Source organism: Gorilla gorilla, chromosome 20 (genome assembly GCF_029281585.2).
Source record: "Gorilla gorilla gorilla isolate KB3781 chromosome 20, NHGRI_mGorGor1-v2.1_pri, whole genome shotgun sequence".
Taxonomy (NCBI): Eukaryota; Metazoa; Chordata; class Mammalia; order Primates; family Hominidae; genus Gorilla; species Gorilla gorilla.
Window position 1 is genome coordinate 47818561 of NC_073244.2, and position 25384 is coordinate 47843944.

A 25384-nucleotide genomic window follows, 5' to 3' on the forward strand; every position below is an offset into this window, starting at 1 on the left:
TGGTCAGGAGAATTTCATTATTGACCATCTCTGGCAGAATAAATTGAATAAATTGATGGTAACAGCAATCAGAATACTACAGTTTCCAGGCACTGTGGCTCATGCCTATAATCCCAGAACTTTTGGAAGATCACTTGAGGCCAGGAGTTCGTGACCAGCCTGGGCAACATAGGAAGATCCCGTCTGTGAAAAAAAAAAAATCAAAAATTAGCTGGATATGGTGGCACACATCTGTAGCCCCAGATACTTGGGAGGCTGAGGTGGGAGGATTGCTTGAGCCCAGGAGATCAAGGCTGCAGTGAGCCAGGATCAAACCACTGTATTCCAGCTTGGGGGACAGAGCAAGACCCTTTCTCAAAAAAATAAAAATGAATTTAAATATATATATATATATATATATATATATATATATATATAATGTATACAAAACAGTGATTATATTCATGTTGGAAATATATTTTGTCTTTTGCTGTATTTTATAATTCCTCATGGGAATATGTTTTCCAGATTCTCTGCTTTCAAGAGAAAATAAATTACGGTTATATGGACATCTAGGGCCTAGACTGTAGACTAATGTTTCTGTAAACACTAGGAAATGAGCTGAGAAAGTTCATTTACCATTCATGGGCTAAATGCAAGTGAAGAAGAAAGAATTGGAAGCACTTATAACACTTATTTAGTCGTGAGGGGATAAATGTATAGCTTTTCATCTCTTCCTAAATAATTTTTTGTCACATTGCCTACTGTTCAGCACCCTTGGTAGGCTCACTTCAGCAGCTTTGAATCTTCCATTCCAAGTAGAATCCCTCTTTCTTCATTCTTTCTCTTCTGCTCACTTATCTTTTTTTTTTTTGGGTGGGGCGGGGGGACAGAGTTTCGCTCTTGTTGCCCACGCTGGAGTGCAATGGCACGATCTCGGCTCACCACAACCTCTGCCTCCCGGGTTCAAGCAATTCTCCTGCCTCAGCCTCCTGAGTAGCTGGGATTACAGGCATGTACCACCATGCCCAGCTAATTTTGTTTTTAGTAGAGACAGGGTTTCACCATGTTGGCCAGGCTGGTCTCAAACTCCTGACCTCAGGTGATCTGCCCGCCTTGGCCTCCCAAAGTGTTGGGATTACAGCCATGAGCCACTGCGCCTGGCCATCCTTGTGTTTCTTATACCTTCTCAGTGCAGCTTATATTTATAACATGCCAAAGATATCAGTGTTTTTTGCTTATGCCAGTTTTTCTTCATTTTAACAGAGTAGCAAGATTTGTATTTATGTTTATACATTTTCCCTACCAAGAGGTAATTTATTCTGGCCTTTTTGTAGATCACGGTAGTGAGATACTCCCACCATATTTTGTCTGTATGTATACCCAATCCATAGCATTTATGTGAAGACTCACAGTGTTAATGGTATTCTTTTCTAGAAGAAGATGGGAAAACTGAAGATGTCTTAGTGAAGTTCAAAGAATACCAAGACAGGCATTCTAGACCCCTCATATTCATCAACCACAAAAAACTAATTAAGGAGAGAAGTAATATTTATGGTAAAACATTTACTCTAGGCAAGAACCGTATTTCAAAAACAATACTATGTGAATATAAACCTGATGGAAAAGTTTTGAAAAATATTTCAGAACTAGTCATTAGAAATATAAGCCCCATAAAAGAGAAGTTTGGTGACAGTACTGGATGGGAGAAATCACTCCTCAATACCAAGCATGAGAAAATTCATCCTGCAGTGAATCTCCATAAACAAACAGAAAGAGTTCTCAGTGGTAAACAGGAGCTTATTCAGCATCAGAAGGTTCAAGCTCCAGAGCAACCATTTGACCATAATGAATGTGAAAAATCCTTCCTGATGAAAGGAATGCTATTTACACATACTAGAGCTCACAGAGGAGAAAGAACCTTTGAATACAATAAAGATGGAATTGCCTTCATAGAAAAGTCAAGCCTCAGTGTCCATCCAAGTAATCTTATGGAAAAGAAGCCCTCTGCCTACAACAAATATGGGAAATTCCTCTGCAGAAAGTCTGTTTTTATTATGCCTCAGAGACCTCAAACAGAAGAGAAACCCTTTCACTGTCCTTACTGTGGGAATAACTTTAGAAGGAAGTCATACCTCATTGAACATCAGCGAATTCACACAGGTGAAAAACCTTATGTTTGCAATCAATGTGGAAAGGCCTTCCGTCAGAAGACAGCCCTCACCCTTCATGAGAAAACACATATAGAGGGGAAACCCTTTATTTGTATCGATTGTGGGAAGTCCTTCCGCCAGAAGGCCACCCTCACTAGACATCACAAAACACATACGGGGGAGAAAGCCTATGAATGTCCTCAGTGTGGAAGTGCCTTTAGGAAGAAGTCATACCTCATTGATCACCAGAGAACTCACACAGGAGAGAAACCGTATCAGTGTAATGAGTGTGGGAAGGCATTTATCCAGAAGACAACCCTCACTGTTCATCAGAGAACTCACACAGGAGAGAAACCCTATATTTGCAATGAATGTGGGAAGTCCTTCTGCCAAAAAACAACCCTCACTCTCCACCAGAGAATTCACACGGGGGAAAAACCCTATATTTGTAATGAATGTGGGAAGTCCTTCCGCCAGAAGGCAATCCTCACTGTTCATCACAGAATACATACAGGAGAAAAATCCAATGGGTGTCCTCAGTGTGGGAAAGCCTTCAGTAGGAAATCAAACCTCATTCGCCATCAGAAAACTCACACAGGAGAGAAACCATATGAATGTAAACAGTGTGGGAAGTTCTTCAGTTGTAAGTCAAACCTCATTGTCCATCAGAAAACTCACAAGGTAGAAACCACGGGAATTCAGTAAGTAATGTGGCTTTTTTTGTAAAAAAAATGTTAAGTCATAGTAAACCCTGTAGACGATGTTGCTTGCAAGCGTAATATCCAACAGTTTAAGGTATTATACCACATGGTAACCTACTGTTTGCCAGCCTGTAAAACACACACACACACACACACACACACACACACACACACACACACACAAATATTATTAGACAAATTACATGACAAAAATCATTAAGAAGTCCAAACTTTTTTTTTATTACTAGCTTCAGCAGACAAAAACTTCCTCTGTCAAGGTGTTATAAACATTTAAAATCACATTTTCCATTTCAATACATATCTTTTTGTTCATCAGTAATAACTAGTTGGCCAACTGACTGTGGTCCATGGACTACACAGTGAGTAGAAGTTCTTTAAAAGAAGGAGGTATGAACTGTATTTCTCATTGCAAATACAAAATAAAAATTAGTTGTTACCTCCTCACAGTTGACCACGATTCTGACTTCTAACATTACAAATTAGTTTTTACTATTATAAACCTTTCTATAAATTGGATTATGTATCATGTATTCTTTCATATACAGCTTATTACCTTCATCATGTCCCTGAGTCTAATCATTAGTATATGTGGCAGAAGTTTATTTTTATCCAGTATATAATTCAATTATATGATTATATCACAATTTATCCATTCTACTGTTGATGGACTTTTACATTGTTTACAGCTTAGGGTCATAATAAATCATGCTTCTGAGAACATACTTGTCTTGGTGTACATACATGTATTTCTCTTGTGTATATACTTAGGAGTGGAATCGCTGGGTCTTAGAGCATGTGTGTATTCAGTCAGATACTGGCAGACGATTCAGAACTTTCACCACATGAGATAATTGACACTGAAGGGAAACAGCTATAAATTTTATCAATATGGTGCTTGTTCAAACCAGAGAATTCATGCTGCAGGGAAACTCAATCAATGTTATTGTGAAAACTGGGAATGTGAATGTAATATATGTAGAAAAACATTTAGCCACAGCCCAAATCTTCCAGGCAAATGTAATAAACGTGACATTGCCGTTAGCCACAGTAAATGCCTTATTTGAAATCAAAAAATCTACTAGAGGAGAGGCATCCAGCATTTCCCTGGTTCAACATCAGAGAATTCCAACTAGAGAAAAGTCCTGTGACTGTGTTGAAGTTAGGGCGTGGGGAGGAATATAGTCTTTACCTATGGTCTGTATCTACTGGTCAGGTACAAATGATGAATATGGAAAAGCTTATAGCCATCGTTCATATATTATACTACACCAGGGAATTCACATAGGATGAGAACTCTTCAAATGAAATGATTGTAAGAATGACTTTAACTGTTGCTCATTTCTTTTACACCATCAAAGACTTAATACCAAAGAAAGGAAGATTACAAGGAAACAAATGGGTCTTGGGACTTTTTTTTTTTTTTTTTTGAGACAGAGTCTTGCTCTGTCACCCAGGCGGGAGTGCAGTGGCATGATCTCGGCTCACTGCAGCCTCTGCCTCCCAGGTTCCAGTGATTCTCCTGCCTCAGCCTCCCGGGTAGCTGAGATTACAGGCACGCGCCACACGCACGGCTAATTTTAGTATTTTTAGTAGAGACAGGGTTTCATCATGTTGGCCAGGCTGGTCTTGAACTCCTGACCTCAGGTGATCTGCCCGCCTTGGCCTCCCAAAGTGCTAGGATTACAGGGACTTTTAACTCTGGGGAAAGCTCTCTTTCATGAAAGAAGTCTAGCCATACCGAGACCATAATGCTAGGAAGTCTATGTGTAGGCCCCCTGGTCAACAGCTACAGCTGAGCTCCCAGCCATCAGCTAGCATTAGCTGCCAACCATGTAAGTGAGGCCTCTTGGACATCCAGTCAAGCCTTCAGATGACTGTGGACCCTGCTAACACCCAACTGGTACCACAAATGAGACCTCAAGCAAGAACTGCCCAGCTGAGGTCTTCCCAAATTCCTGGCCAACAAAATCATCAGGCTTTTTAACTAAAAACAGTTTTATTTTTTATTTAATAAAAAAGTTTTTATTTAACTTGATTGTTTTATTAAAAGGGAAAAGTAATTTTTAAGTATCTGTTAATATATAATAAAAATAAAGATATAAGCCTGGGCTTGGTGGCTCATTTCTGTAATCCCAGCACTTTGGGAGGTGTTGGGAGGATCACTTGAGCCCAGGAGTTCGAGACCAGCCTGGGAAACATGCCAAAACCCCATCTCTGCAAAAAATTAGCCAGGAATGGTGGCACATGCCTGTAGTCCCAGCTACTCGGGAGGCTGAGTGGGAGGATCACTTGGGCCCGGGAGGCGGAGGTTGCAGTGAGCCAGAATAGCACCACCGCACTCCAGCCTGGGTAACAGAGCGAGACCCTGTCTCATAGATAAATAAATACATAAAGGTGTAAATATTTGGATTCTAGAGTCAATGAGCAAAGGTATTGTTGTTACTAATAGGTGATTTTGGCATGAAGAAAAACTGGCCATAAAATACAGTTGAAGATTTGGCTGCATTTTTGCCTTACGATTACATACCTTAATAATTACAACTCAATTGAGGGATCCATATATGTTCTTTCTCATTTTCTGGCAGTAAATCATATTCATCATATACGTCCCAATTTTGCACACACAAAAAATGAAAATAGCCCCCAAAAGGAAGGCAGGATAATGCGATCTATCCTCAAAAGACCCTGTGCTGTCATTTCTCAACAAAGGCGCAGAGAGAAATCAAGGTATGGAATCTAATGAATGTCCGTGAAGGAGGTACTTTTGAATGCTTTAAAGAAAGTCTAAATAAAGTTGCGTTTTCTTTTCTTTTCTTTTTTTTTTGAGACAGAGTTTCACTTTTGTTTCCCAGGCTGGAGTGCAATGGCGCAATTTCGGCTCATTGCATCCTCTACCTCAAGCAATTCTCCTGCCTCAGCCTCCCAAGTAGCTGGGATTACAGGCGCCCGCCTGTATTTTTAGTAGAGACGGGGTTTCATCATGTTGGCCAGGCTGGTCTCCAAAGCCTGACCTCAGGCGATCCACCTGCCTCAGCCTCCCAAAGTGCTGAGATTACAGGTGTGAGCCACCGCACCCAGCCGAAATTGTGTTTTCTAAAGCTATTTACATATAAGCTGCCGCTCCTTAGGAAAATTTGGTGCTATGGTTTATATTTTGGCATGAAACAGCATTGGGCTGTATTCCAGAATCCTGCTTGAATATTTCTTTTGAAGAAATCAGAAATTTTCTTTGCATTTTTTTTATTTTTTTGAGACAGGTTCTCAGTCTGTCACCTAGGCTGGAGTACAGTGGTGCCATTATAGCTCACTGCAGACTTGAATTCCTGGACTCAAGCAATTCTCCTGCCTCAGCCTCCCAAGTAGCTAGGACTACAGGCAGGCGCCATTCCTCTCAGCTAATGTTTTTATTTTTTATACATATGGGGTCTCGTTGTGTTGCCCAGGCTGGTATTGAACTCCTGGCCTCAAGCAATCTTCCCTCTTCGGCCTCCTAAAATGCTGGGGTTACAGGTGTGAGCCACTTCACTCACTTTAGAGATTTTCACTTTATGAATTGATAAATACAGCATTGCATCACTTAATAGGGATACATTCTGAGAAATGCATCATGAGGCAGTGTCATGATCGTGCAAGCATCACAGAGTGCTGATACAAACCGAGATGGTACAGCCTACTAAACACCTAGGCTATATGGTAGAGCCTGTTGCTCCTAGGCTACAAATCTGTACTGCATGTTACTGTGCTGGATACTATAGCAATTGTAACACAATGGTAATTATTTGTATATGTAAACCTATCTAAACACAGAAAAGGTACAGTAAAAATATGGTACTATAATCTTTTTTTTTTTTTGAGACAGAGTCTCACTCTGTCGCCCAGGCTGGTGTGCAGTGGTGTGATCTCAGCTCATTGCAACCGCCACCTCCTGGGTTCAAGTGATTCTCCTGCCTCAGCCTCCCGAGTAGCTGGGACTACAGGTGCGCGCCACCAAACCCAGCTAATTTTTGTATTTTTAGTAGAGACGGGGTTTCACCATGTTGTCCAGGATGGTCTCAATCTCCTGACCTCGTGATCCACCCGCCTCGGCCTCTCAAAGTGCTGGGATTACAGGCGTGAGCCACCATGCCTGGCCGGTACTATAATCTTATGAGACCACCATTATATATGCAGTCCATCATGGACCAAAATGTCATGTGGTGCATGAGTATTTTTCATCTAACTTATATATTGCTCAATGAAGTTTGGGCAACTCTAAGGAGCAAACGTTTATAGAATCTAAGTCAACTTGACCTAAACATATACGACAAAATAGGAGTGATTTTACAAATTCATATTTTGTAGACCTAACTGCAAGGTTATAAGGCATATGCAAAATGATTTCATCAGTTCAGAGGACTAACAGGACTCCACAGAGCATACCCAGGAAATGTTTTTACTTAGAAGCAAAGGATGTGGCTCAGCAAAAGAAAGGGAAGGTAAGCATTAGGGCTCAGAATCATCTAGCTGCACATTCCTCAGTGGTTTTATTCACACACAGACTGCACACTGTCTCTGAACTGAAGCACTAAGACCTGTATCAAACTTGATTTGGGGAGAGCTGACAGCAGAACTTCTCTACATGGGTTTTTTTGTTGTCATTGTTTTGTTTTTTGAGACAGAGTCTTGCTCTGTCACCCAGGCTGGAGTGCAATGGTGCAATCTCAGCCCACTGCAACCTCCGCCTCCCAGGTTCAAGCAAGTCTTCTGCCACAGCCTCCCCAAGTATCTGGGATTACAGGCATGTGCCACCACAACCAGCTAGTTTTTGTGTTTTTAGTAGAGACAGGGTTTCTCCATGTTGGCCAGGCTGGTCTCGAAGTCCTGACCTCAGGCAATCCTCCACCCACCTCGGCTTCCCAAAGTGCTGAGATTATAGGCGTGAGCCACCGTGCCCAGCCACTGCATGGGTATTTATGCTTCTCTGTTCACTGGTTACATAGTCAAGCCAGGCTATTTAACTGGTTATGTAAGTTTAAAAAAGTTAAAAAGCCATCATAAACAAATTGGCTCTGGGAGTCTCCCAGGGAATATCAGACTTTAACTAGTACCTTGTATAGCTCACTGGCCTTATCCCAACCAAGAGTCAGAGCCAGACATCCGGGCATCGTGGAGATAATTTTAGAGCTTTGCAGTCTGACTGTAAATCAGCTCCATCTTATAAACATGGTTCCTATAACTGCTGTATATTTCCTGATAATGTATGTGAAGAAGCCTATCTCCTCACCCTCTGTGTCCCCAGTATCAGATAGCGCACAGTACATCTCAAATGTGATCATTTCTTGTCAGCTAATGCTTGAATTTCTCCACTCAGTTTCTGGTCTAGCAATAGAGCTAGGCTTGCCATGTCCTGCTTCACAAGTAATGTGCAACAGCAAAAGCACAGGCTCCAACACTAGTCTACAACATTCACCTGGGATGTTCTAGATATCATCAGTTTATAATCAGGCTTTTTTTTTTTTTTTTTTTTTTGAGACAGTGTCTCGCTCTGTCGCCCAGGCTGGAGGCAGTGGCTCGATCTTGGCTCACTGTAAGCTCCGCCTCCTGGGTTCACACCATTGTCCTGCCTCAGCCTCCTGAGTAGCTGGGACTACAGGCACCTGCCACCATGCCCAGCTAATTTTTTGTATTTTTAGTAGAGACAGGGTTTTACTGTGTTAGCCAGGATGGTGTCGATATCCTGACCTCATGATCCACCCGCCTCGACCTCCCAAAGTGCTGGGATTACAGGCGTGAGCCACCGCACCCGGCGTATAATCGGACTTTTCAAAACCCTAGATATGTGACAATACCAAGTGCTGACAAGAATATGGAACAACTGGAACTCTTTCTTTTTTAACTTTTGTTTTAGATTCAGGAGTACGGATGCGGATTTGTTACTGGAGCTTTCATACACTGGTAATAGGAAAGGCAAAATGGTAAAGCCGGTCTGGAAAACAATATGCCCGTCTCAAAAAGTTACACATCCAATATGACCCAGCAATCCCACTTATAAGTATTTATCCTAAAGAAATGAAAAATTATGTGCACACAGAAACCTGTACATGAGTGTTTGTAAGTATTATTTATAATTTAAAAAAAAAACTAGAGACAAGCAAATGTTCTTCAGTGTGTAAATGCATACACTGTGGTACATTCCCAAGATGGAATTCTACTCAACGATAACAATAATGAGCTACTGAAACATGCAACTACATAGATGAACCTCGAATGCATTACGCTAAAGGAAAGAACCCAGTCCCAAAAAGTTACATACTGTATGATTCCATTTATATGACATGCTGGAAAAGGTGAAAATATAACAACAGAAAACAGATCAAATGTTGCTGAGTGTCTGGGGTGGGGTGGGGTCTGAATACAGAGGGGTTGCACGAGGGAATTCTTTGAGGTGTTGGAATTGTTTTGTATTCTGCTTGTGGTCATAGATAACAAAAAATCTATGCATGTGTAAAAAATAGAAGTATACATACAAAAAAGTGAATTGTACTGTCTGTAATTTTTTTAAATAAATAAAAATCCCCAGCTCTGCTTCATCAGCAGCAGTACCTCCTGATTTGTGTCTCCAAAGATATCTTTAGACTGGCTTCTGAATTACATATCCAGTAGTAGTCAGCCTACACACACACAGGCCTTGCCACATGGTCTCATCATTGTTCCGCAGGTCAACTCACAACACAAGTAACACATTACAGTTAGCCCGTATTTGTAAACTCCATCCAGATGATCAGCCCCCCATTGGAGTGGCAGGCTTCATGTCTGGGGGTGGCACACCTATGGAAGATGGAACTCAGTGTGTGTGCTCTGTTGGGCGTCTCCATCACATCTAACAGTGGCTGACAAACCAGCCAATACATAGTCATCAGGGCATATGCAATCATTGGGAATAATACTAAGTGGGGCCAATTCTGCTATCCCTTGGTTCTCAGTGGTATTCTTAATTCCAACACAGTGCCATTTAAAGGTCCCTGATTGTATATGTGCAGTGGCACAATCTCGGCTCACTGCAGCCTCCGCCTCCCGGGTTCAACCAATTCGTCAGCCTCAGCCTCCCAAGTAGCTGGGATTACAGGCATGTACCACCATACCCGGCTAATTTTTGTATTTTTAGTAGAAATGGGGTTTCACCATGTTGGCCAGGCTGGTCTTGAACTCCTGACCTCAAGTGATCCCACGCCTCAGCCTGCCAAAGTGCTGGGATTACAGTGTATGTTTTTATTGCTGCGTAATGATTGTACATATTTATTGGATATGTGTGAGATTTTGATACATGCATACAATATGTAATAAATCAGGGTAATTAGGATATCCACCTCAAACATTTATCATTTCCTTGTGTTAGAAACATTTCAAGTATTCTACCTATTTTGAAATATACAATAAATTATTAACTATAGTCATCCTACTATCCTATCAAACACTAGAACTTATTCCTTCTATCTAACCATATATATATTTTTTTGAGACAGAGTCTCGCTCTGTTGTCAGACTGGAGTGCAGTGATGCGATCTTGGCTCACGGCAACATTTGCTTCCTGGGTTTAAGCAATTCTCCTGCTTCAGCCTCCTGAGTAGCTGGGACTACAGGTGTGAGCCACCACGCCCAGCTTATTTTTGTATTTTTGGTAGAGATGGGATTTCACCATGTTGGCCAGGATGGTCTCGACTCCTGATCTCGTGATCCACCCACCTCGGCCTCCCAAAGTGCTGGGATTACAGGCATAAGCCACCGCACTCGGCCCTATCTAAGCATATTTTTATATCCATTAACCAACCTCTCTTCACCCCTAGCCACTCGCTTCCGAACCTCTGGTAACCATCATTCTACTCTGACCTCCATGAGATCGACTCTTTTAGCTCCCACTTATGCATGAGAACATGCCAAGTTTGTCTTTCTGTTCCTGGCTTATTTCCCTTAACATAATTAACCTCCACTTCCACCTATGTTGCTGCAAATGGTAGGATTTCATTCTGTTTATGGCTGAATAGTATTCCATTGTGTATAAATCCATTATGCATTGATGGAGGCTTAGGTTGATTCCATACTTTGGCTGTTGTTAATAGTGCTGCAGTAAACTTGGGTGTGCAGATACCTCTTAGATATACTGATTTCCTTCCTTTTGGATATGTACCCAGGAGTGAGATTTCTGGATTATTTGGTTGATCTATGTTTAGTTTCTTGAGGAAACTCTATAATTTTTTCTATAGTGGTTATACTAATTTACATTCCCACCAGCAGAGAGAGTTCCCCTCTCTCTGCCCTCACCAAGATCTCTTATTGTTTGTCTTTTTGATAATGGTCATTTTATTTTTTTATTTTTATTCATTTTTTTGAGACAAAGTCTCGCTCTGTTGCCCAGGCTGGAGTGCAATGGCGTGATCTCGGCTCACTGCAACCTCTGCCTCCTGGGTTCAAGCGATTCTCCTGCCTCAGCCTCCTGAGTAGCTGGATTACAGGTGCATGCCACGACGCCAGGCTAATTTTTGTATTTTTAGTAGAAAGGGGTTTCACTATGTTGGCCAGGCTGGTCTCCAACTCCTGACCTCAGGTGATCCACCTGACCCGGCCTACCAAAGTGCTGGGATTACAGGCATGGGCCACCACACCCGGCCTTACTTTTTGAGACAGAGTTTCACTCTTTCACCCAGGCTGGAGTGAAATGGCGCAATCTCAGCTCACTGCAACCTCCGCCCTCTGGGTTCAAGTGATTTTCCTGCGTCAGCCTCCTGAGTAGCTGGGATTATAGGGGCCTGCCACCACACCTGGATAATTTTTGTATTTTTAGTAGAGACGGAGTTTCACCATGTTGGTGAAATTTGCATGAGATTTAGAAGGTGGAAGTGAAGCATTACCACTATTCTTGGAAGGTTTTCATGGATGAGCAAATGGCTACATGTGGCATGTTCTTCTCATGGCCAGTGGCAAAAGCCAAGTCATAATATGAAAGCACATGTAAAGTTCTGTTGGGGACCAGCCTCAACACCACCTGTAGGGTACCTGAAGTCCGGTGGCGACAAAGGAATGAGAAGAGACAGGTTAAGAGTTCATAAAGGTGGGAGCCAAGGGGCCAGAGCAAATCAGAGGCGCAAAGACGCCAAGCTCTGGTCTCCACACTATTTATTGAGTACAATCACTTAGATCTAAGAAGCAGATGTTCAGGGGTGAAACAGTGAAAGGGGGGCAATGGCGGTTTAGGTACATTTTCTTTGTGCTGAAGCAGCATAAACTTAACTACTGATTTATTCTTTTACTTATCAGAGAGCAGCTGTGGGGAGTGGGCCTAACTAGAAGCCAGCATATCTGGCCACATTCCAATGCTTCAAAGGAGTGTCTTTCTCCTTGAGCACAGTGTTTATAGATAAGAGAGCAGGTCACACTCTGGTCATGGGAACGTGATGGCAATTAGGAGGCTTTCCTCCTCAGAGGCCTCTTGTGGCTTTCCACAACTTATTGTCCCATATTTTTATGGCCAGTTTATGCAGGCACCCCACAAGCCCTTTTCCCAACAGTTCTACCAAAAATAACTTCCACTCACATTCTATTCGCTAAATCCAATAAATTGCATGTTAGAATGCATGTTAACATTATCTATTGGTTGTGTTTTGACAATTTTTTTTTTTTTTCTTTTTGAGACAGTCTCACTGTGTTGCCCACGCTGGAGTGCAGTGGCGCGATCTCAGCTTACTGCAAGATCCATCTCCCAGGTTCACGCCATTCTTCTGCCTCAGCCTCCCGAGTAGCTGGGACTACAGGCACCCACCACCACGCCCAGCTAATTTTTGTATTTTTTTTTTAGTAGAGACGGGGTTTCACCATGTTAGCCAGGATGGTCTTGATCTCCTGACCTCGTGATCCGCCCGCCTCGGCCTCCCAAAGTGCTGGGATTACAGGCATGAGCCACCAAGCCTGGCCAATTTTGATAATTTTCATCCACATCAAATAAGAATAAATATAGCTTATTGGCCGGGCATAGTGGCTGCACATGCCTGTAGTCCCAGCTACTCAGGAGGCTGAGGCAGGAGAATTTTTAACCTGGGTGGCGGAGGTTGCAGTGAGCCAAGATTGCACCACTGGACTCCAGCCTGGGTGTGTCTTAAAAAAAAAAAAAAAAAAAAAGAAGTAGGCCAAATGTGGACTAATGATGAGAATGTGTAATAAATCACATATTATGAATAACCTACTTTTGTCCAAAGAATGTATGAAATTTACATGAAATATTCCCGTTAGAATAAAAGGAAACTGATAGCAGTTGTTGCATCTGTGGAGAGAAAGTGAGTGGCTACAGAACTGGATGTTAGGGGAGAATTAATTTTCACATTTTTGGTAATTTTTGAATTTTTATAATGTGTGCTTTTATTAAACAAAAAATTTAGAAGGTTTTAAAAAATAAATGTAATGTCAAAATATATATGCCAGATACTCTTTAATCCCACTGTTGGGAATCTGCACAATAGAAACAAAAGAAGGTAAAATTAGAGTTCTAGGTGAACATTAGAAACAACTTCAATGTCTGTAGTAGGTAATGGCCCAAAATACGGACATACATTCCATTCTAGAAATATTCTGAACCTTACAAAGAATGAGTTACATCTTTACGTACTGACCTGGAAAAGTATTCAGGATTATTATGAAAAGGACAAGACGCTGTCAAATGTCCGTATGGGGGTAAAAGCTCCTCCAAACACATGCAAAAAACGCTTTCTGTGTACAGGTTGTTTGAGCATAAAGGAAGAAGAAATACACATACTGGTTATCTCAGAGATTTGAGGGAAGGGAGGAAATTGTTTTCATTTTATTTCACTGTTTCAGTGAAACGTAATTTTAGAAAATTTCTCAATAAAAAAATTTATTCTCAATAATGGTTAATACAATAACTCAGAAACAGCATTAAAATGAGACCAAAATTTACACTTTAATTAGTTTTCCACTTTCTCACTTAAAAACATTTGATTTTCAAGGATTATTTAAATAAATCAATACTAATGAAACTGGTGGCTTACCAACTTTTTCCTTAAATAAAACAAATACAATGTATATTTCCATCAACAAATTTCATGATGCTAGACTAGGATGGGGAGGGAGGAGAGGAAACCTGACTGGCTTCTCACCAGTATGAAGAGTCTGATGTAAGTTAAGTTGTAATCTATGATTAAACGCCTTCCCGCATTGATAAGGTTTCTTTCCAGAATGAATTCTCTGATGGTGTGAGAAGCTTGAATGATAGCTAAAGGCCTTCCCACATTCCTTACATTCATAGGGTTTCTCACCAGTATGAATTCTTTGATGTTGAATAAGGTGTGAATGAAGTCTAAAGGCCTTACCACATATCACGCATTCATGAGGTTTCTCACCAGTATGAATTCTCTGATGTCTTTTGAGGTGTGAACACTGTCTAAAAGTCTTCCCACATTCCTTACACTCATAGGGTTTCTCACCAGTATGAATCCTCTGATGTAGGGTTAGTTGTAAGCCATCACAAAAAGCCTTCCCACATTCATGACATTCATAAGGTTTCTTGCCAGAATGAATTTTCTGATGGTGTGAGAAGCTTGAGTGATAGCTAAAGGCTTTCCCACATTCCCGACATTCATAGGGTTTCTCACCAGTATGAATTCTCTGATGTATAGTAAGATGTGAGCGATGCCTAAAAGTCTTTCCACATTCTTTACATTCATAAGGTTTCTCACCAGTGTGGAGTCGCAGATGTTCAGTAAGTTGAAAGCCACGAATAAAAGCCTTCCCACACTGCTTACATTCATAGGGTTTTTCACCAGTATGAAGTCTCTGATGTTGAGTAAGCTGTGATCGCTGTCTAAAGGCCTTCCCACATTCTTTACATTCATAAGGTTTCTCACCAGTGTGAATTCTTTGATGTAGAGTAAGTTCTGAGCCATAATTAAAGGCCTTCCCACATTCGTTACATTCATAGCGTTTTTCACCATTATGAATTCTTAGATGTTTAAGTTGTGAGCAATGAACAAAGGCCTTCCAACATTCTTTACACTCATTGCATTTGTCACCATTTTGAATTGTCTGTTGTTTAAAAAGGCATGGTGTATTAACAATTTCTGTGCATTCTTTACATTCAGAAAGTTCTTTAGAATGAGTTCTTTTGTGGCGACTAAAAAATAAATGGTAACTGAAGATTTTTCTACACTTTTTACATTCAGAGATTTTCTCTCTATCATAAAATTCTTGAGTGAGTAAAGTATGTTGGCTAAAAATGGGCATGTTTTCATGGTTAATCATAAGTTGTCTAAAATAACCCTCCTCTTGTCCCTGATGTTGCTCAAAATGACAGTTGCCTTCCCAGATAGCTCTGAAAATTGATCTCTCAGGACTATGGCTTTTAAATTCTTCCATGTTAACCCACTGGGATAATTCTCTTTCATAAATATCCCTTTTTGGAGATAACTTCTGGGGCTCATCTCTGGATGCCAAGTCTGAAAGATAAAAAATATATTTTAACTCCTGGTTTTGTACTATAAGAGAAATAAAATATCTATGGTAGCAATGAGAGATAACTGCAAATAATTCATATAAGAAATAAAAGGCTTGGAGAACTCTTAAATGGGTAAAGGAGCACAGGGAAATGAGAGCACTCAAATGAAGTAGTTAATTAGGGAAATAAGTCAATTCAATGGTGCTGAAATTTTGATCCACCTCTGAATTACCTTGAGAGTTTGTTGCAATTATGGATGTTCAGGAAACATTCTAAATCAACTCAATCAGAATCTAAGAGAGTTGGTCTTAGAATGACGTCAACTGAGTCAGAGTTCATATGTTTAACACTATCAGGCCAAAGGTTTATGCGGCAGATTGTCAGCTGTTGCCAAATATCTATTTTTTTCCCTTTTTAAAAAATATCAATTGAACCCATGGCTTTTTATTTGAGAATAAAGCTGCCAATATAAACTCTGCATTTCCCAAGCTCTTTCACAGCTGAGAATGCCATGCAACTGGGTTCTGCCTAAAGAAATACAGAAATATTATGTAATACCATCTGAGTTCTTTCCTTAAGAGCCAGGTGGCCCACGCCCTATATTGCTTGTTTTCCCTCTTCCTCAACAAAGCTGATGGCAATATTGATTTGCTGTCATGTCTATCAAATAATGGTTTTGTAGAGTAGATACCTTTCTAGCTTGGATTTTAATGCGAGAGAAAATTAAATTTATATGCCTGGGTTATAGACATTGTATCAAAAAAAGAAAATTAATTTAAACATCTATATGGTTTCAATCGCTATTGTTCTGGGTCTCTGTCACAAGCAGCTTAACCTACATACATACAAATACAGCTTCCCACAGAAACTTTAAAACTTCAGCTCCTTAGCATGAGAATATAGGGCTTCTGCTAACCAATATAATCTCATTTTGAGTCCAATTCCTTTTTATTCATTAAGCTATAACCAAATTAATCTGTCAACAACTAGGACATGCCAAAGCCTTTTCCTATGTTAGAGCTTCATAGCTTCTTCCATGTGCTAAGAATCTTTTTGCTTAGATTTTTTGTATAGTGGGCTTCATTTCATCTAAGTCTCAGAGTAAAAGTCACTTCCTCAGAATTGTATTCCCGATAATATTATCTAATGAAGTCCTTCCTGAAGTACTACTGGAATTACATATTCATTTATTATTAATCTTTTTAATATTTGGCCAGGCATGGTGGCTCATACCTGTAATCCCAGAACTTTGGGAGACCTAGGCGGGTAGATCACTTGAGGTCAGGCATTGGAGACCAGCCTGGCCAACATGGTGAAACCTGTCTCTACTAAAAATACAAAAATTAGCTGGGTGTGGTGGCGGATGCCTGTAATCCCAGCTACTCGGGAGGCTAAGGCAGGAGAATTGCTTGAACCGGGAGGTGGAGGCTGCAGTGAGCCAAGATCACACCACTGCACTCCAACCTGGGCAACAGAGTAAGACTGTCTCAGAAACAAACAAACAAAAAAACAACAAAATATATATATAATATATATATATATATTACGTTTTTTTACCCATAAAGCTACTCAAGGATAGAGAAATCACTATAAAAACAACCTTTACAATATAATAAGTATTCAATAATCAGTTGCTGAATAAATGAATTATTAAGGAAAAGGAATTAAGATGAAGAGAAACAATACAAAGATAACAGCTGACAATCATAATCATTTAATGAATTAAGATGAAGAGAAACAATACAAAGATAACAGTTGACAATCATAATCATTTAATGAATTAAGATGAAGAGAAACAATACAAAGATAACAGTTGACAATCATAATCATTTAATGCCCTTAAATTTGTAATAACTACTGAACATCTCTCCATGCTTCTATTCACTCCTGCATCGACTGCACTGATTTTATATATAAACACATACATAAATAAACCATGTACTTGCTTATCTATAACAAGCCACTCCAACTGAGTGGCTTAAAACAGTAAGTCATTTATTATTATTATTACTATTGCTGTTGTAATTATTAGTGAAGACCAAGTCATGCTCTGTCACCCAGGCGAGAGTGAGTGCAGTGGTGCAATCACAGCTCACTGCAGGCCCGACCTCCTGAGCTCAAGAAATCCTCCTACCTCACTCAGCTTTTGGAGAAGCTGAGACTATAGGGGTGTGCCACTATGCCCTGCTAATTTTTAAATCATTTTTTGTAGAGAAAAGGCTCTCACTTTGTTGCCCAGGCCAGTCTTGAACTCCTGGTTTCAAGTGATTCTCCTGCCTCAGCCTCTCGAAGTGCTGAGATTATAAGCACGAGCCACCACACCAGACCCATTTATCATTATTATCTTTCAGTCCTGAGGATTAACTGAGCTCAGCCAGGCATTCCTTACTTGGCATTTCTCTAGTGACAGTCACACACTGGTCAGGCTGGATCATTCCAATGGCTTCCTCCACCCACATGTCAGGTACCAGGCCTGAGGAAATATGTAAAGCTTGGGACTGTAACAGCTGTGATGCCTGGGGCTTTCTATCCTTATGTGGTCTCTCTACATGGTGTGTCCAGCATAGCTGTTTCAAGGTAACAGATGCCCTCTTACCTGGCAACTCCAGACTCCAAAAGCATATGGGGAAATGCAGGGAGGGAGGGCGGGCATATGAGCATATGCGAGGCACAAGCTGTCTACTTTTATGACCTAGCCTCAGAAATCACAAAGTATTTCTATTTGTTGGAAACAATTCACTTAGGGCTGTCCCATTTTCAAAGCAGGAAGTTAGACTTCTTTTTTTTTTTTGGTTTGAGGACTGTCACAGAAGCACAGAAGTGGCAGACATGGTGTGTGTGTGTTTTTTTGGTGGGGGGGGGTGGGGCACAGAGTCTTGCTCTGTAGCCCAGGCTGGAGTGCAATGGTGCGATCTCGGCTCACTGCAACCTCCGCCTCCTGGGTTCAAGTGATTCTCCTGCCTCGGCTTCCCAAGTAGTTGGGATTACAGGTGCCCACCACCTGTAATTTTTGTATTTTTAGTTGAGATTTTTGTATTTTTAGTTGAGATGGGGTTTCACCATGCTGGCCAGGCTGGTCTCGAACTCCCGACCTCAGGCCATCCACCCGCCTTGGCTTCCCAAAGTGCTGGGATTACAGGTGTGAGCCACCGTGCCCGGCCAGCAGACATGTTTACAACAACCACTACACTCATACACATACTTATTTATGTACAGATATAAACACAAACACACACTTTTCTACATCACTTCCTTACAGACGATGTTTTTACTGAGTGAACATACTTGTGAAACCACCACTTAACCAAGAAACAGAACATTACCAGAAACACAGAGCCTTCAAGGCCCTTCCCAGGTTTACCTTACCCACCAAAGGTAGGCGATATCCTGCCTTCTTACACTATGCAGTGGTTTTTGTCTATTTCTGAATTTCCAATAAATGGAATGATATAGGAGGTACTTTTTTCTCCAGCATCTTCTGTCCAGTACCACGTGTGAGGTTCATTTGTAATATTACATATAGTAGTAGTTTCTTAATTTTCATTACTATATAGCAGCAGTACTCAATGGGTGGTCCAAGGACCACAGAGGGTACCTGAGACCCTATCAGGAAGTCTATAAGGTCAAAGCTATTTTCATACTAATTCTGAGACATTTGCCTTTTTTACTTATTCTCTTACCACTGGACAGGAGAGACTCTGAGAGACTACTAGAAGTGTGATAACGTCACATTCTGAAATCTAACAGAATGCGTGATTATGTATTTCTGTGTGTTCTAGAAGTTTCTAGAGTAGTAGGTTTGGGGAATAAACATGTACTTTCAGAAATTAGCTGACTTTGTTACCAGTACTTCTACTGTACTCTTAAAAACTGTATTTATTTATACCTGCATTTATGTCTGTAGCCTCATTATTGTCCAAGAAATTATTGTGAAATCCCCAAGTTTTCCATGTACCTACATGGAAACAAAAGAATAAATACTTCATTTTAGAATAATATTTTATTATACAATAAAAAGAGAATATCTATTTCTTTTTCTTTTTAGACAGAGTTTCGCTCTTGTTGCCCAAGCTGGAGTGCAATCACACAATCTCGGCTCACTGCAACCTCCGCCTACTGGGTTCAAGCGATTCTCCTGCTTCAGCCTCCCAAGTAGCTGGGATTACAGGCACGTGCCACCATGCCTGGTTAATTTTTTGTATTTTTAGTAGAAACGGGGTTTCACCACTTAGCCAGGCTGGTCTTGAACTCCTGACCTCAGGTGATCCGCCCACCTTGGCCTCCCAAAGTGCTGGGATTACAGGTGTGAGCCACCGCGCCCGGCAGAGAATATGTATTTCTTATACTTGAAAATGGATATTGGTTTTTTGTTTTGTTTTGAGATGGAGTCTCGCTCTGTCCCCCGGGCTGGAGTGCAATGGTGCGATCTTGGCTCACTGCAACCTCCACTTCCCAGGTTCAAGCGATTCTCCTGCCTCAGCCTCCTGAGTAGCTGGGATTACAGGCGCGAACCACCGCATCTGGCTAATTTTTGTATTTTTAGTAGAGATGGGGTTTCACCATGTTGGCCAGGCTGGTCTTGAACTCCTGACCTCAGGTGATCCTCCCGCCTTGGCCTCCCAAAGTGCTGGGATTACAGGCGTAAGCCACCACGCCCAGCTAGTTTTTTGTGTTTTTTTTGTTTGTTTTTTTTTGTTTTTTTTTGAGATGGAGTCTTGCTCTGTCACCCAGGCTGGAGTACAGTGGCGCAATCTCAGCTCACTGCAGCCTCTGACTCCCGGGTTCAAGCAGTTCTCTGCCTCAGCCTCCCAAGTAGCTGGGATTACAGGCACATGCCACCACATCGGCTAATTTTTTTTGTATTTTTAGTAGAGACGGGGTTTCACCACGTTGGTCAGGCTGGTCTTGAACTCCTGGCCTCAAGTGATTTGCCCACCTCGTCCTCCCAAAGTGCTGGGATTAGAGGTGTGAGCCACCGTGCCTGGCCAGGTTTATTTTTTGAGACTACTTTTATTATTAAAAAATCTGGCCTGGAGTGGTGGCTCACATCTGTAATCCCAGCACTTTGGGAGGCTGAGATGGGAGGATTACTTGAGTCCTGGAGTTTGAGACCAGCCTGGACAACATAGTGAGACCTTGTCTCTACTAAAAAAAATAAAAATAGAAATGTAGCTGGGTATAGTGGTGTGTACCTGTGGTCCCAGCTACTTGGGAGGCTGAGGTGGGAAGATTGCTTGAGCCTGAGAGGTCCAGGCTGCAGTGAACTGTGATCACTCCACTGCACTCCAGCGTGGGTAACAGAGTGAGACCCTGTCTCAACAACAACAAAAAAGATCTGTTGTATAACCCTGTGCCCACACTGGACAATACTGCATTGTACACCTAAAATTCCATTAAGAGGGTAGATCTCATGTAAAGTATTCACAACACAAGAAAATTTTTTAAAGTGTTTACATATTTAATAAATACTTTTTTCTATTTCTTAGCATACAGCACCAATGTAAATAAATATTAATTATAGCATCCATAGTTAAATTTCTCAATATTTGTTTTTGAGAAACACTGAGTATTTTTTGAGAAACACTTTATTTCCCACTTTATTGAGGGAAAATTGACAATTAAAATTTATATATTTAAAGCATACAACCTGATGATTTGATATACATTTACATTGTGAAATAATCACCACAGTCAGCTAACTAACCTGTTCATCACCTTACATAGTTAACTGTTTTCTTTTTTTTGTGGTAACAAAAAAACATGTACCTTCAGCACGTTTCAAATATACAATACAGTACTGCAAACTAGAGTCATAATATTCTAGAGTCTGAATATGGATATTCAGAATCCACTCATCTTGCATAACTGAAGCTTTATTTTATTTATTTTTTTGAGATGGAGTCTCACTCTGTTTCCCAAGCTGGAATGCAGTGGAGCGAACTCGGCTAACTGCAACCTCCACCACCCGGGTTCAAGCGATTTTCCTGCCTCAGCCTCTTGAGTAGCTGGGACTACAGGCGTGAGCCACCATGCCCAGCTAATTTTTGTATTTTTAGTAGAGGCAGGGTTTCACTATGTTGGCCAGGCTGGTCTGGAACTTCTGACCTCATGATCCACCCGCCTCAGCCTCCCAAAGTGCTGGGATTACAGGCGTGAGCCACTGTGCCTGGCCAGATTTTGACTATTTTGTTGTTGTTGTTGTTGTTGTTATTGTTTTTGATTGAGATGGAGTTTCACTCTTGTTGCCCAGGCTGGAGTGCAATGGTGTGATCTCAGCTCACTGCAACTTCCGACTCCCAGGTTCAAGCTATTCTCCTGCCTCAGCCTCCCGAGTAGCTGGGATTACAGGCGTGTGCCACCACGCTCGGCTAATTTTTTGTATTTTTAGTAGAAACGGGGTTTCACCATGTTACCCAGGCTGGTCTCGAACTCCTGACCTCAGGTGATCCACCCTCCTCTGCCTCCCAAAGTGCTAGGATTAGAGGTATGAGCTGCCACACCTGGTCAAAATTAGACTTTAGGAAAGTTTGTGTCAGCCCCTGTGAGCTTGACAGCTTCCAAATACTTAAAGACTTACCTGATTAGATTCGTGGTGTTATTAACAAGTATGATTTTTTGGCTATTTTATAAGAAAATGTGTCAAAGTCTGGAAGATCTGCATAACTAATTGGAGCAATATTTTCCAAATAACTAATGCATCATGTTACAAAACAGGTACCACAGATAAGAGATCCATTCAAAAAACAAGACAGACTAGTGAGTTTTAATTTAATAGATTAAATTCAGAGGCAGATGTGAGATCCACCTGTCTTCTTTTAATCCAAGCATTAAAGAAATGTGCAAAAAATGAAAAACATTGCCACTTTTCACAATAAATATTTTCATTTTGTTTTGGAAAATATAACATTTATGTTAACATATAGTTTATTATTTTTAAATGAATTAAATGAATATTTCATTTTTCCTAGATTTAATTTCTAAGACAGTTAATATTGAAGGATATAATCTACATATGCAAGAGCTCTTGGGGTTCTCAATAGTTTTTAAGAATATAAAGGCATCCTGAGAATAAAAAGTTTGAGACTGATAACTATATATAGCATTCCATTCTAACACAATTTATTTTCCCATATACCTAATGATGGACATTCTGGTTGCTTCCAATAGTTGACTATTATGATTAGTGCTGCTATGAACATTCCTGTACATTTCTTTTGGTGGAAATAATTACTCTTTTCTGTTAGGTATGCACATCAGAGTGAAATTGCTGCATCATAGGATATAAATTTCTTCAGCTGTAGTTGACATTATGCAACAATTTTCTAATTTAGGCCAGGTGTGGTGGTTCACGCTTGTAATCTCAGCACTTTGGGAGGCTGAGACAGGCATATCACTTGAGGTCAGTAGTTTGAGACCTGCCTGGCCAACATGGTTAAACCCTGTCTCTACTAAAAATACAAAAATTAGCTGGGTGTGGTGGTGGGTGCCTGTAATCCCAGCTACTTGGGAGGCTGAGGCAGAAGAATCGCTTGAACCCAGGAGGTGGAGGTTGCAGTGAGCTGAGATGCGCCAGTGCACTCCAGCCTAGGTGACAGAGCAAGATGCTGTCTCAAAAAAGCAATAAATAAATAAATAAATAACATTCTATTTTAAAATTCCACTTTCAATTTACTTTCAATTCTTTTGCGTATATACCTAAAAGTAGAATTGCTTGATTATATGGCAATTCTATTTTTAATGTTTTGAGAAATTACCATACTGTTTTCCATAGTGGCTGTATGATATAGCTTGGATATGTGTCCCCTCTAAATCTCATGTCGAATTGTAATCCCCAGTGTTGGAGGTGGGGCCTAGTGGGAAGTAATTGGATTATGGGAGCGGTTTTCTCATAAATGGTTTAGCACCATTCCCTTGGTGCTATCCTCATGATGGTGAGTGAGTTCTCATGATATCTCGTCCTTGAAAGTGTGTGGGCTGGGTGCGGTGGCTCATGCCTGCAATCCCAGCACTTTGGGAGGCTGAGGTGGACAGATTATCTGAGATCAGGAGTTCAAGACCAGGTTGACCATCATGGTGAAACTGTGTCTGTACTAAAAATACAAAATTAGCTGGGTGTGGTGGCAGGCACCTGTAATCCCACCTACTCGGGAGGCTGAGGCAGGAGAATCGCTTGAAACCGAGGTGGAGGTTGCAGTGAGCTGAGATTGCACCATTGCTTTCCAGCCTGGACAACAAGAATGAAACTCCGTTTCAAAAAAAAAAAAAAGAAGAAGAAAATGTGTGGCACCTCCCCGCGCCCCCCACTCTCTCTCTTGCTCCTGCTTTCACCATGTAAAGTGTCTGCTCCTGCTTTGCCTTCCACCATGAATAAAAGCTCCTTGAGGCCTTCCTGGAAGCTGAGCAGGGCCATGCTTCCTATAAAGCCTGCAGAACCATGAGCCAATTAAACCTCTTTTCAAATTACCCAGTCTCAGGTATTTACAGCAATGCAAGAATGATCTAATACCTTGTACCATTTTACATTCTCACCAATAGTGCACAAAGGTTCAAATTTCTCCACATTCCTGGCAACACTTGTTATTTTTTTTTTTAAATTAACCATCCTATTGAGTGTAAGGTGATATCTCATTGTGTGTTTTTTTGTTTGTTTGTTTTTGTTTTCGTTTTTGGTTTTGTTTTTCAGACAGAGTCTCATTGTCACTCAGGCTGGAGTACAGTGGTGCAATCTCAGCTCACTGCAACCTTCGCCTCCCAGGTTCAAGTGATTCTTGTGCCTCAGCCTCCCAAGTACCTGGGACTACAGGTGCATGCCACCATGCCTGGCTAATTTTTGTATTTTTTGGTAGAGACGGGGTTTCGCCATGTTGGCCAGGCTGATCGCGAACTCCTGACCTCAAGTGATCCACCTGCTTCAGCCTCCCAAAGTGCTGGGATTACAGTCATGAGCCACCGTGCCCAGCCTCATTGTGGTTGTGACTAGCATTTCCTTAATGGCTAGTGATTTTGAACATCTCTTCATGTGCCTGTTGGCCCCAGCAGCACAAGAGGTATGGAGCAGATCAGAATAGCAGTGTAATGGTTCTGAAAACTAAACTGTCATTGGAACTAAAGCCTACAAAAGTAGATCAGATCTTTACTAAATCTAACAGGATAACTACTTGCTCAAATTGATTAAATAGAATCAAGACTCTCTGAAACATAATAACGAAAATATCCAAGGTACAACTGAAAATCACTTCTCATACCAAAAACCAAGAAAACCAAAATCTGAAGGAGAAAAGGCAATCAACTAATGCAAATACAAGGATGAAGCACATGTTGGAATTATCTGACAAAGACTTTAAAACATGCTTCACAAAAAGTCTTTGCCAATCAATTTTAAATTCTCTTGAAACAGTATATTTTATTATTTATTTATTTATTTTTGAGACAGAGTCTCACTCTTGGTGCCCAGGCTGGAGTGCAATGGCATAATCTTGGCTCACTGCAACCTCTGCCTCCGGGGTTCAAGCAATTCTCCTGCCTCAGCCTCCTGAGTAGCTGGGATTACAGGCTGGGCCATTGTGCCCAGCTAATTTTTTGTATTTGTAGTAGAGACGGGGTTTCACCATGTTGGCCAGGCTAGTCTTGAAATCCTGACCTCAGGTAATCCACCCTCCTCAGCCTCCCAAAGTGCTGGGATTACAGGTGTGAGCCACTGCGCCTGGCCTGAGCCACCACGCCTGGCTGAAACAGTGTACTGTAAACTTAAAAACTGCTAGGAGAGTAGATGTTAAATGTTCTCCCACACACAAAAAAAATAAGTTTATAAGATAACTATTGTGGATGAACAAAAAAAGAAGCATGTGAGGTAACAGATATGTTAATTAGCTAGATTTAATCGTTTCACAACATATACGTATATCAAAACATCATATTGTAGACCATAAATACATACAATTTGTATTTTTCAATTAAAAGTATTTAAAAAATAATCTGGCTGGGCGTGGTGGCTCACACCTGTAATCCCAGCACTTTGGGAGGCCAAGGTGGGTGGATCACGAGGTCAGGAGTTT

The 25384-nt window shown here is 41.0% G+C and overlaps 2 protein-coding genes across 21 annotated transcripts in view; one reads left to right on the forward strand and one right to left on the reverse strand.

Annotated features, from left to right (window-relative positions):
* The window catches only part of ZNF382 (zinc finger protein 382), a 28912-nt gene extending 19489 nt beyond the window's left edge, over window positions 1–9423 (forward strand). For 6 of the 15 annotated variants that reach the window (XM_063701842.1, XM_063701844.1, XM_063701841.1 and 3 more), the window contains 2 exons: window positions 1417–2833; window positions 7196–9423. In XM_063701842.1, coding sequence (XP_063557912.1) covers window positions 1417–2833; window positions 7196–7253 — 1475 coding nt within the window. In that variant the 3' untranslated portion in view covers window positions 7254–9423. Of the gene's footprint in view, window positions 1–1416 lie in introns of all 15 variants that reach the window. The other 9 variants (XM_031004273.3, XM_055369140.2, XM_055369138.2 and 6 more) reach the window with 4 other exon arrangements.
* Window positions 9424–13222: 3799 nt separating this feature from the next.
* The window catches only part of ZNF461 (zinc finger protein 461), a 30609-nt gene continuing 18447 nt past the window's right edge, over window positions 13223–25384 (reverse strand). For 5 of the 6 annotated variants that reach the window (XM_019015342.4, XM_019015339.4, XM_019015343.4 and 2 more), the window contains 2 exons: window positions 19216–19284; window positions 13223–15330 (listed from right to left, as the gene is read on the reverse strand). In XM_019015342.4, coding sequence (XP_018870887.3) covers window positions 13940–15330; window positions 19216–19284 — 1460 coding nt within the window. In that variant the 3' untranslated portion in view covers window positions 13223–13939. The remainder of the gene's footprint in view (window positions 15331–19215; window positions 19285–25384) is intronic. The other variant, XM_019015341.4, reaches the window with a different exon arrangement.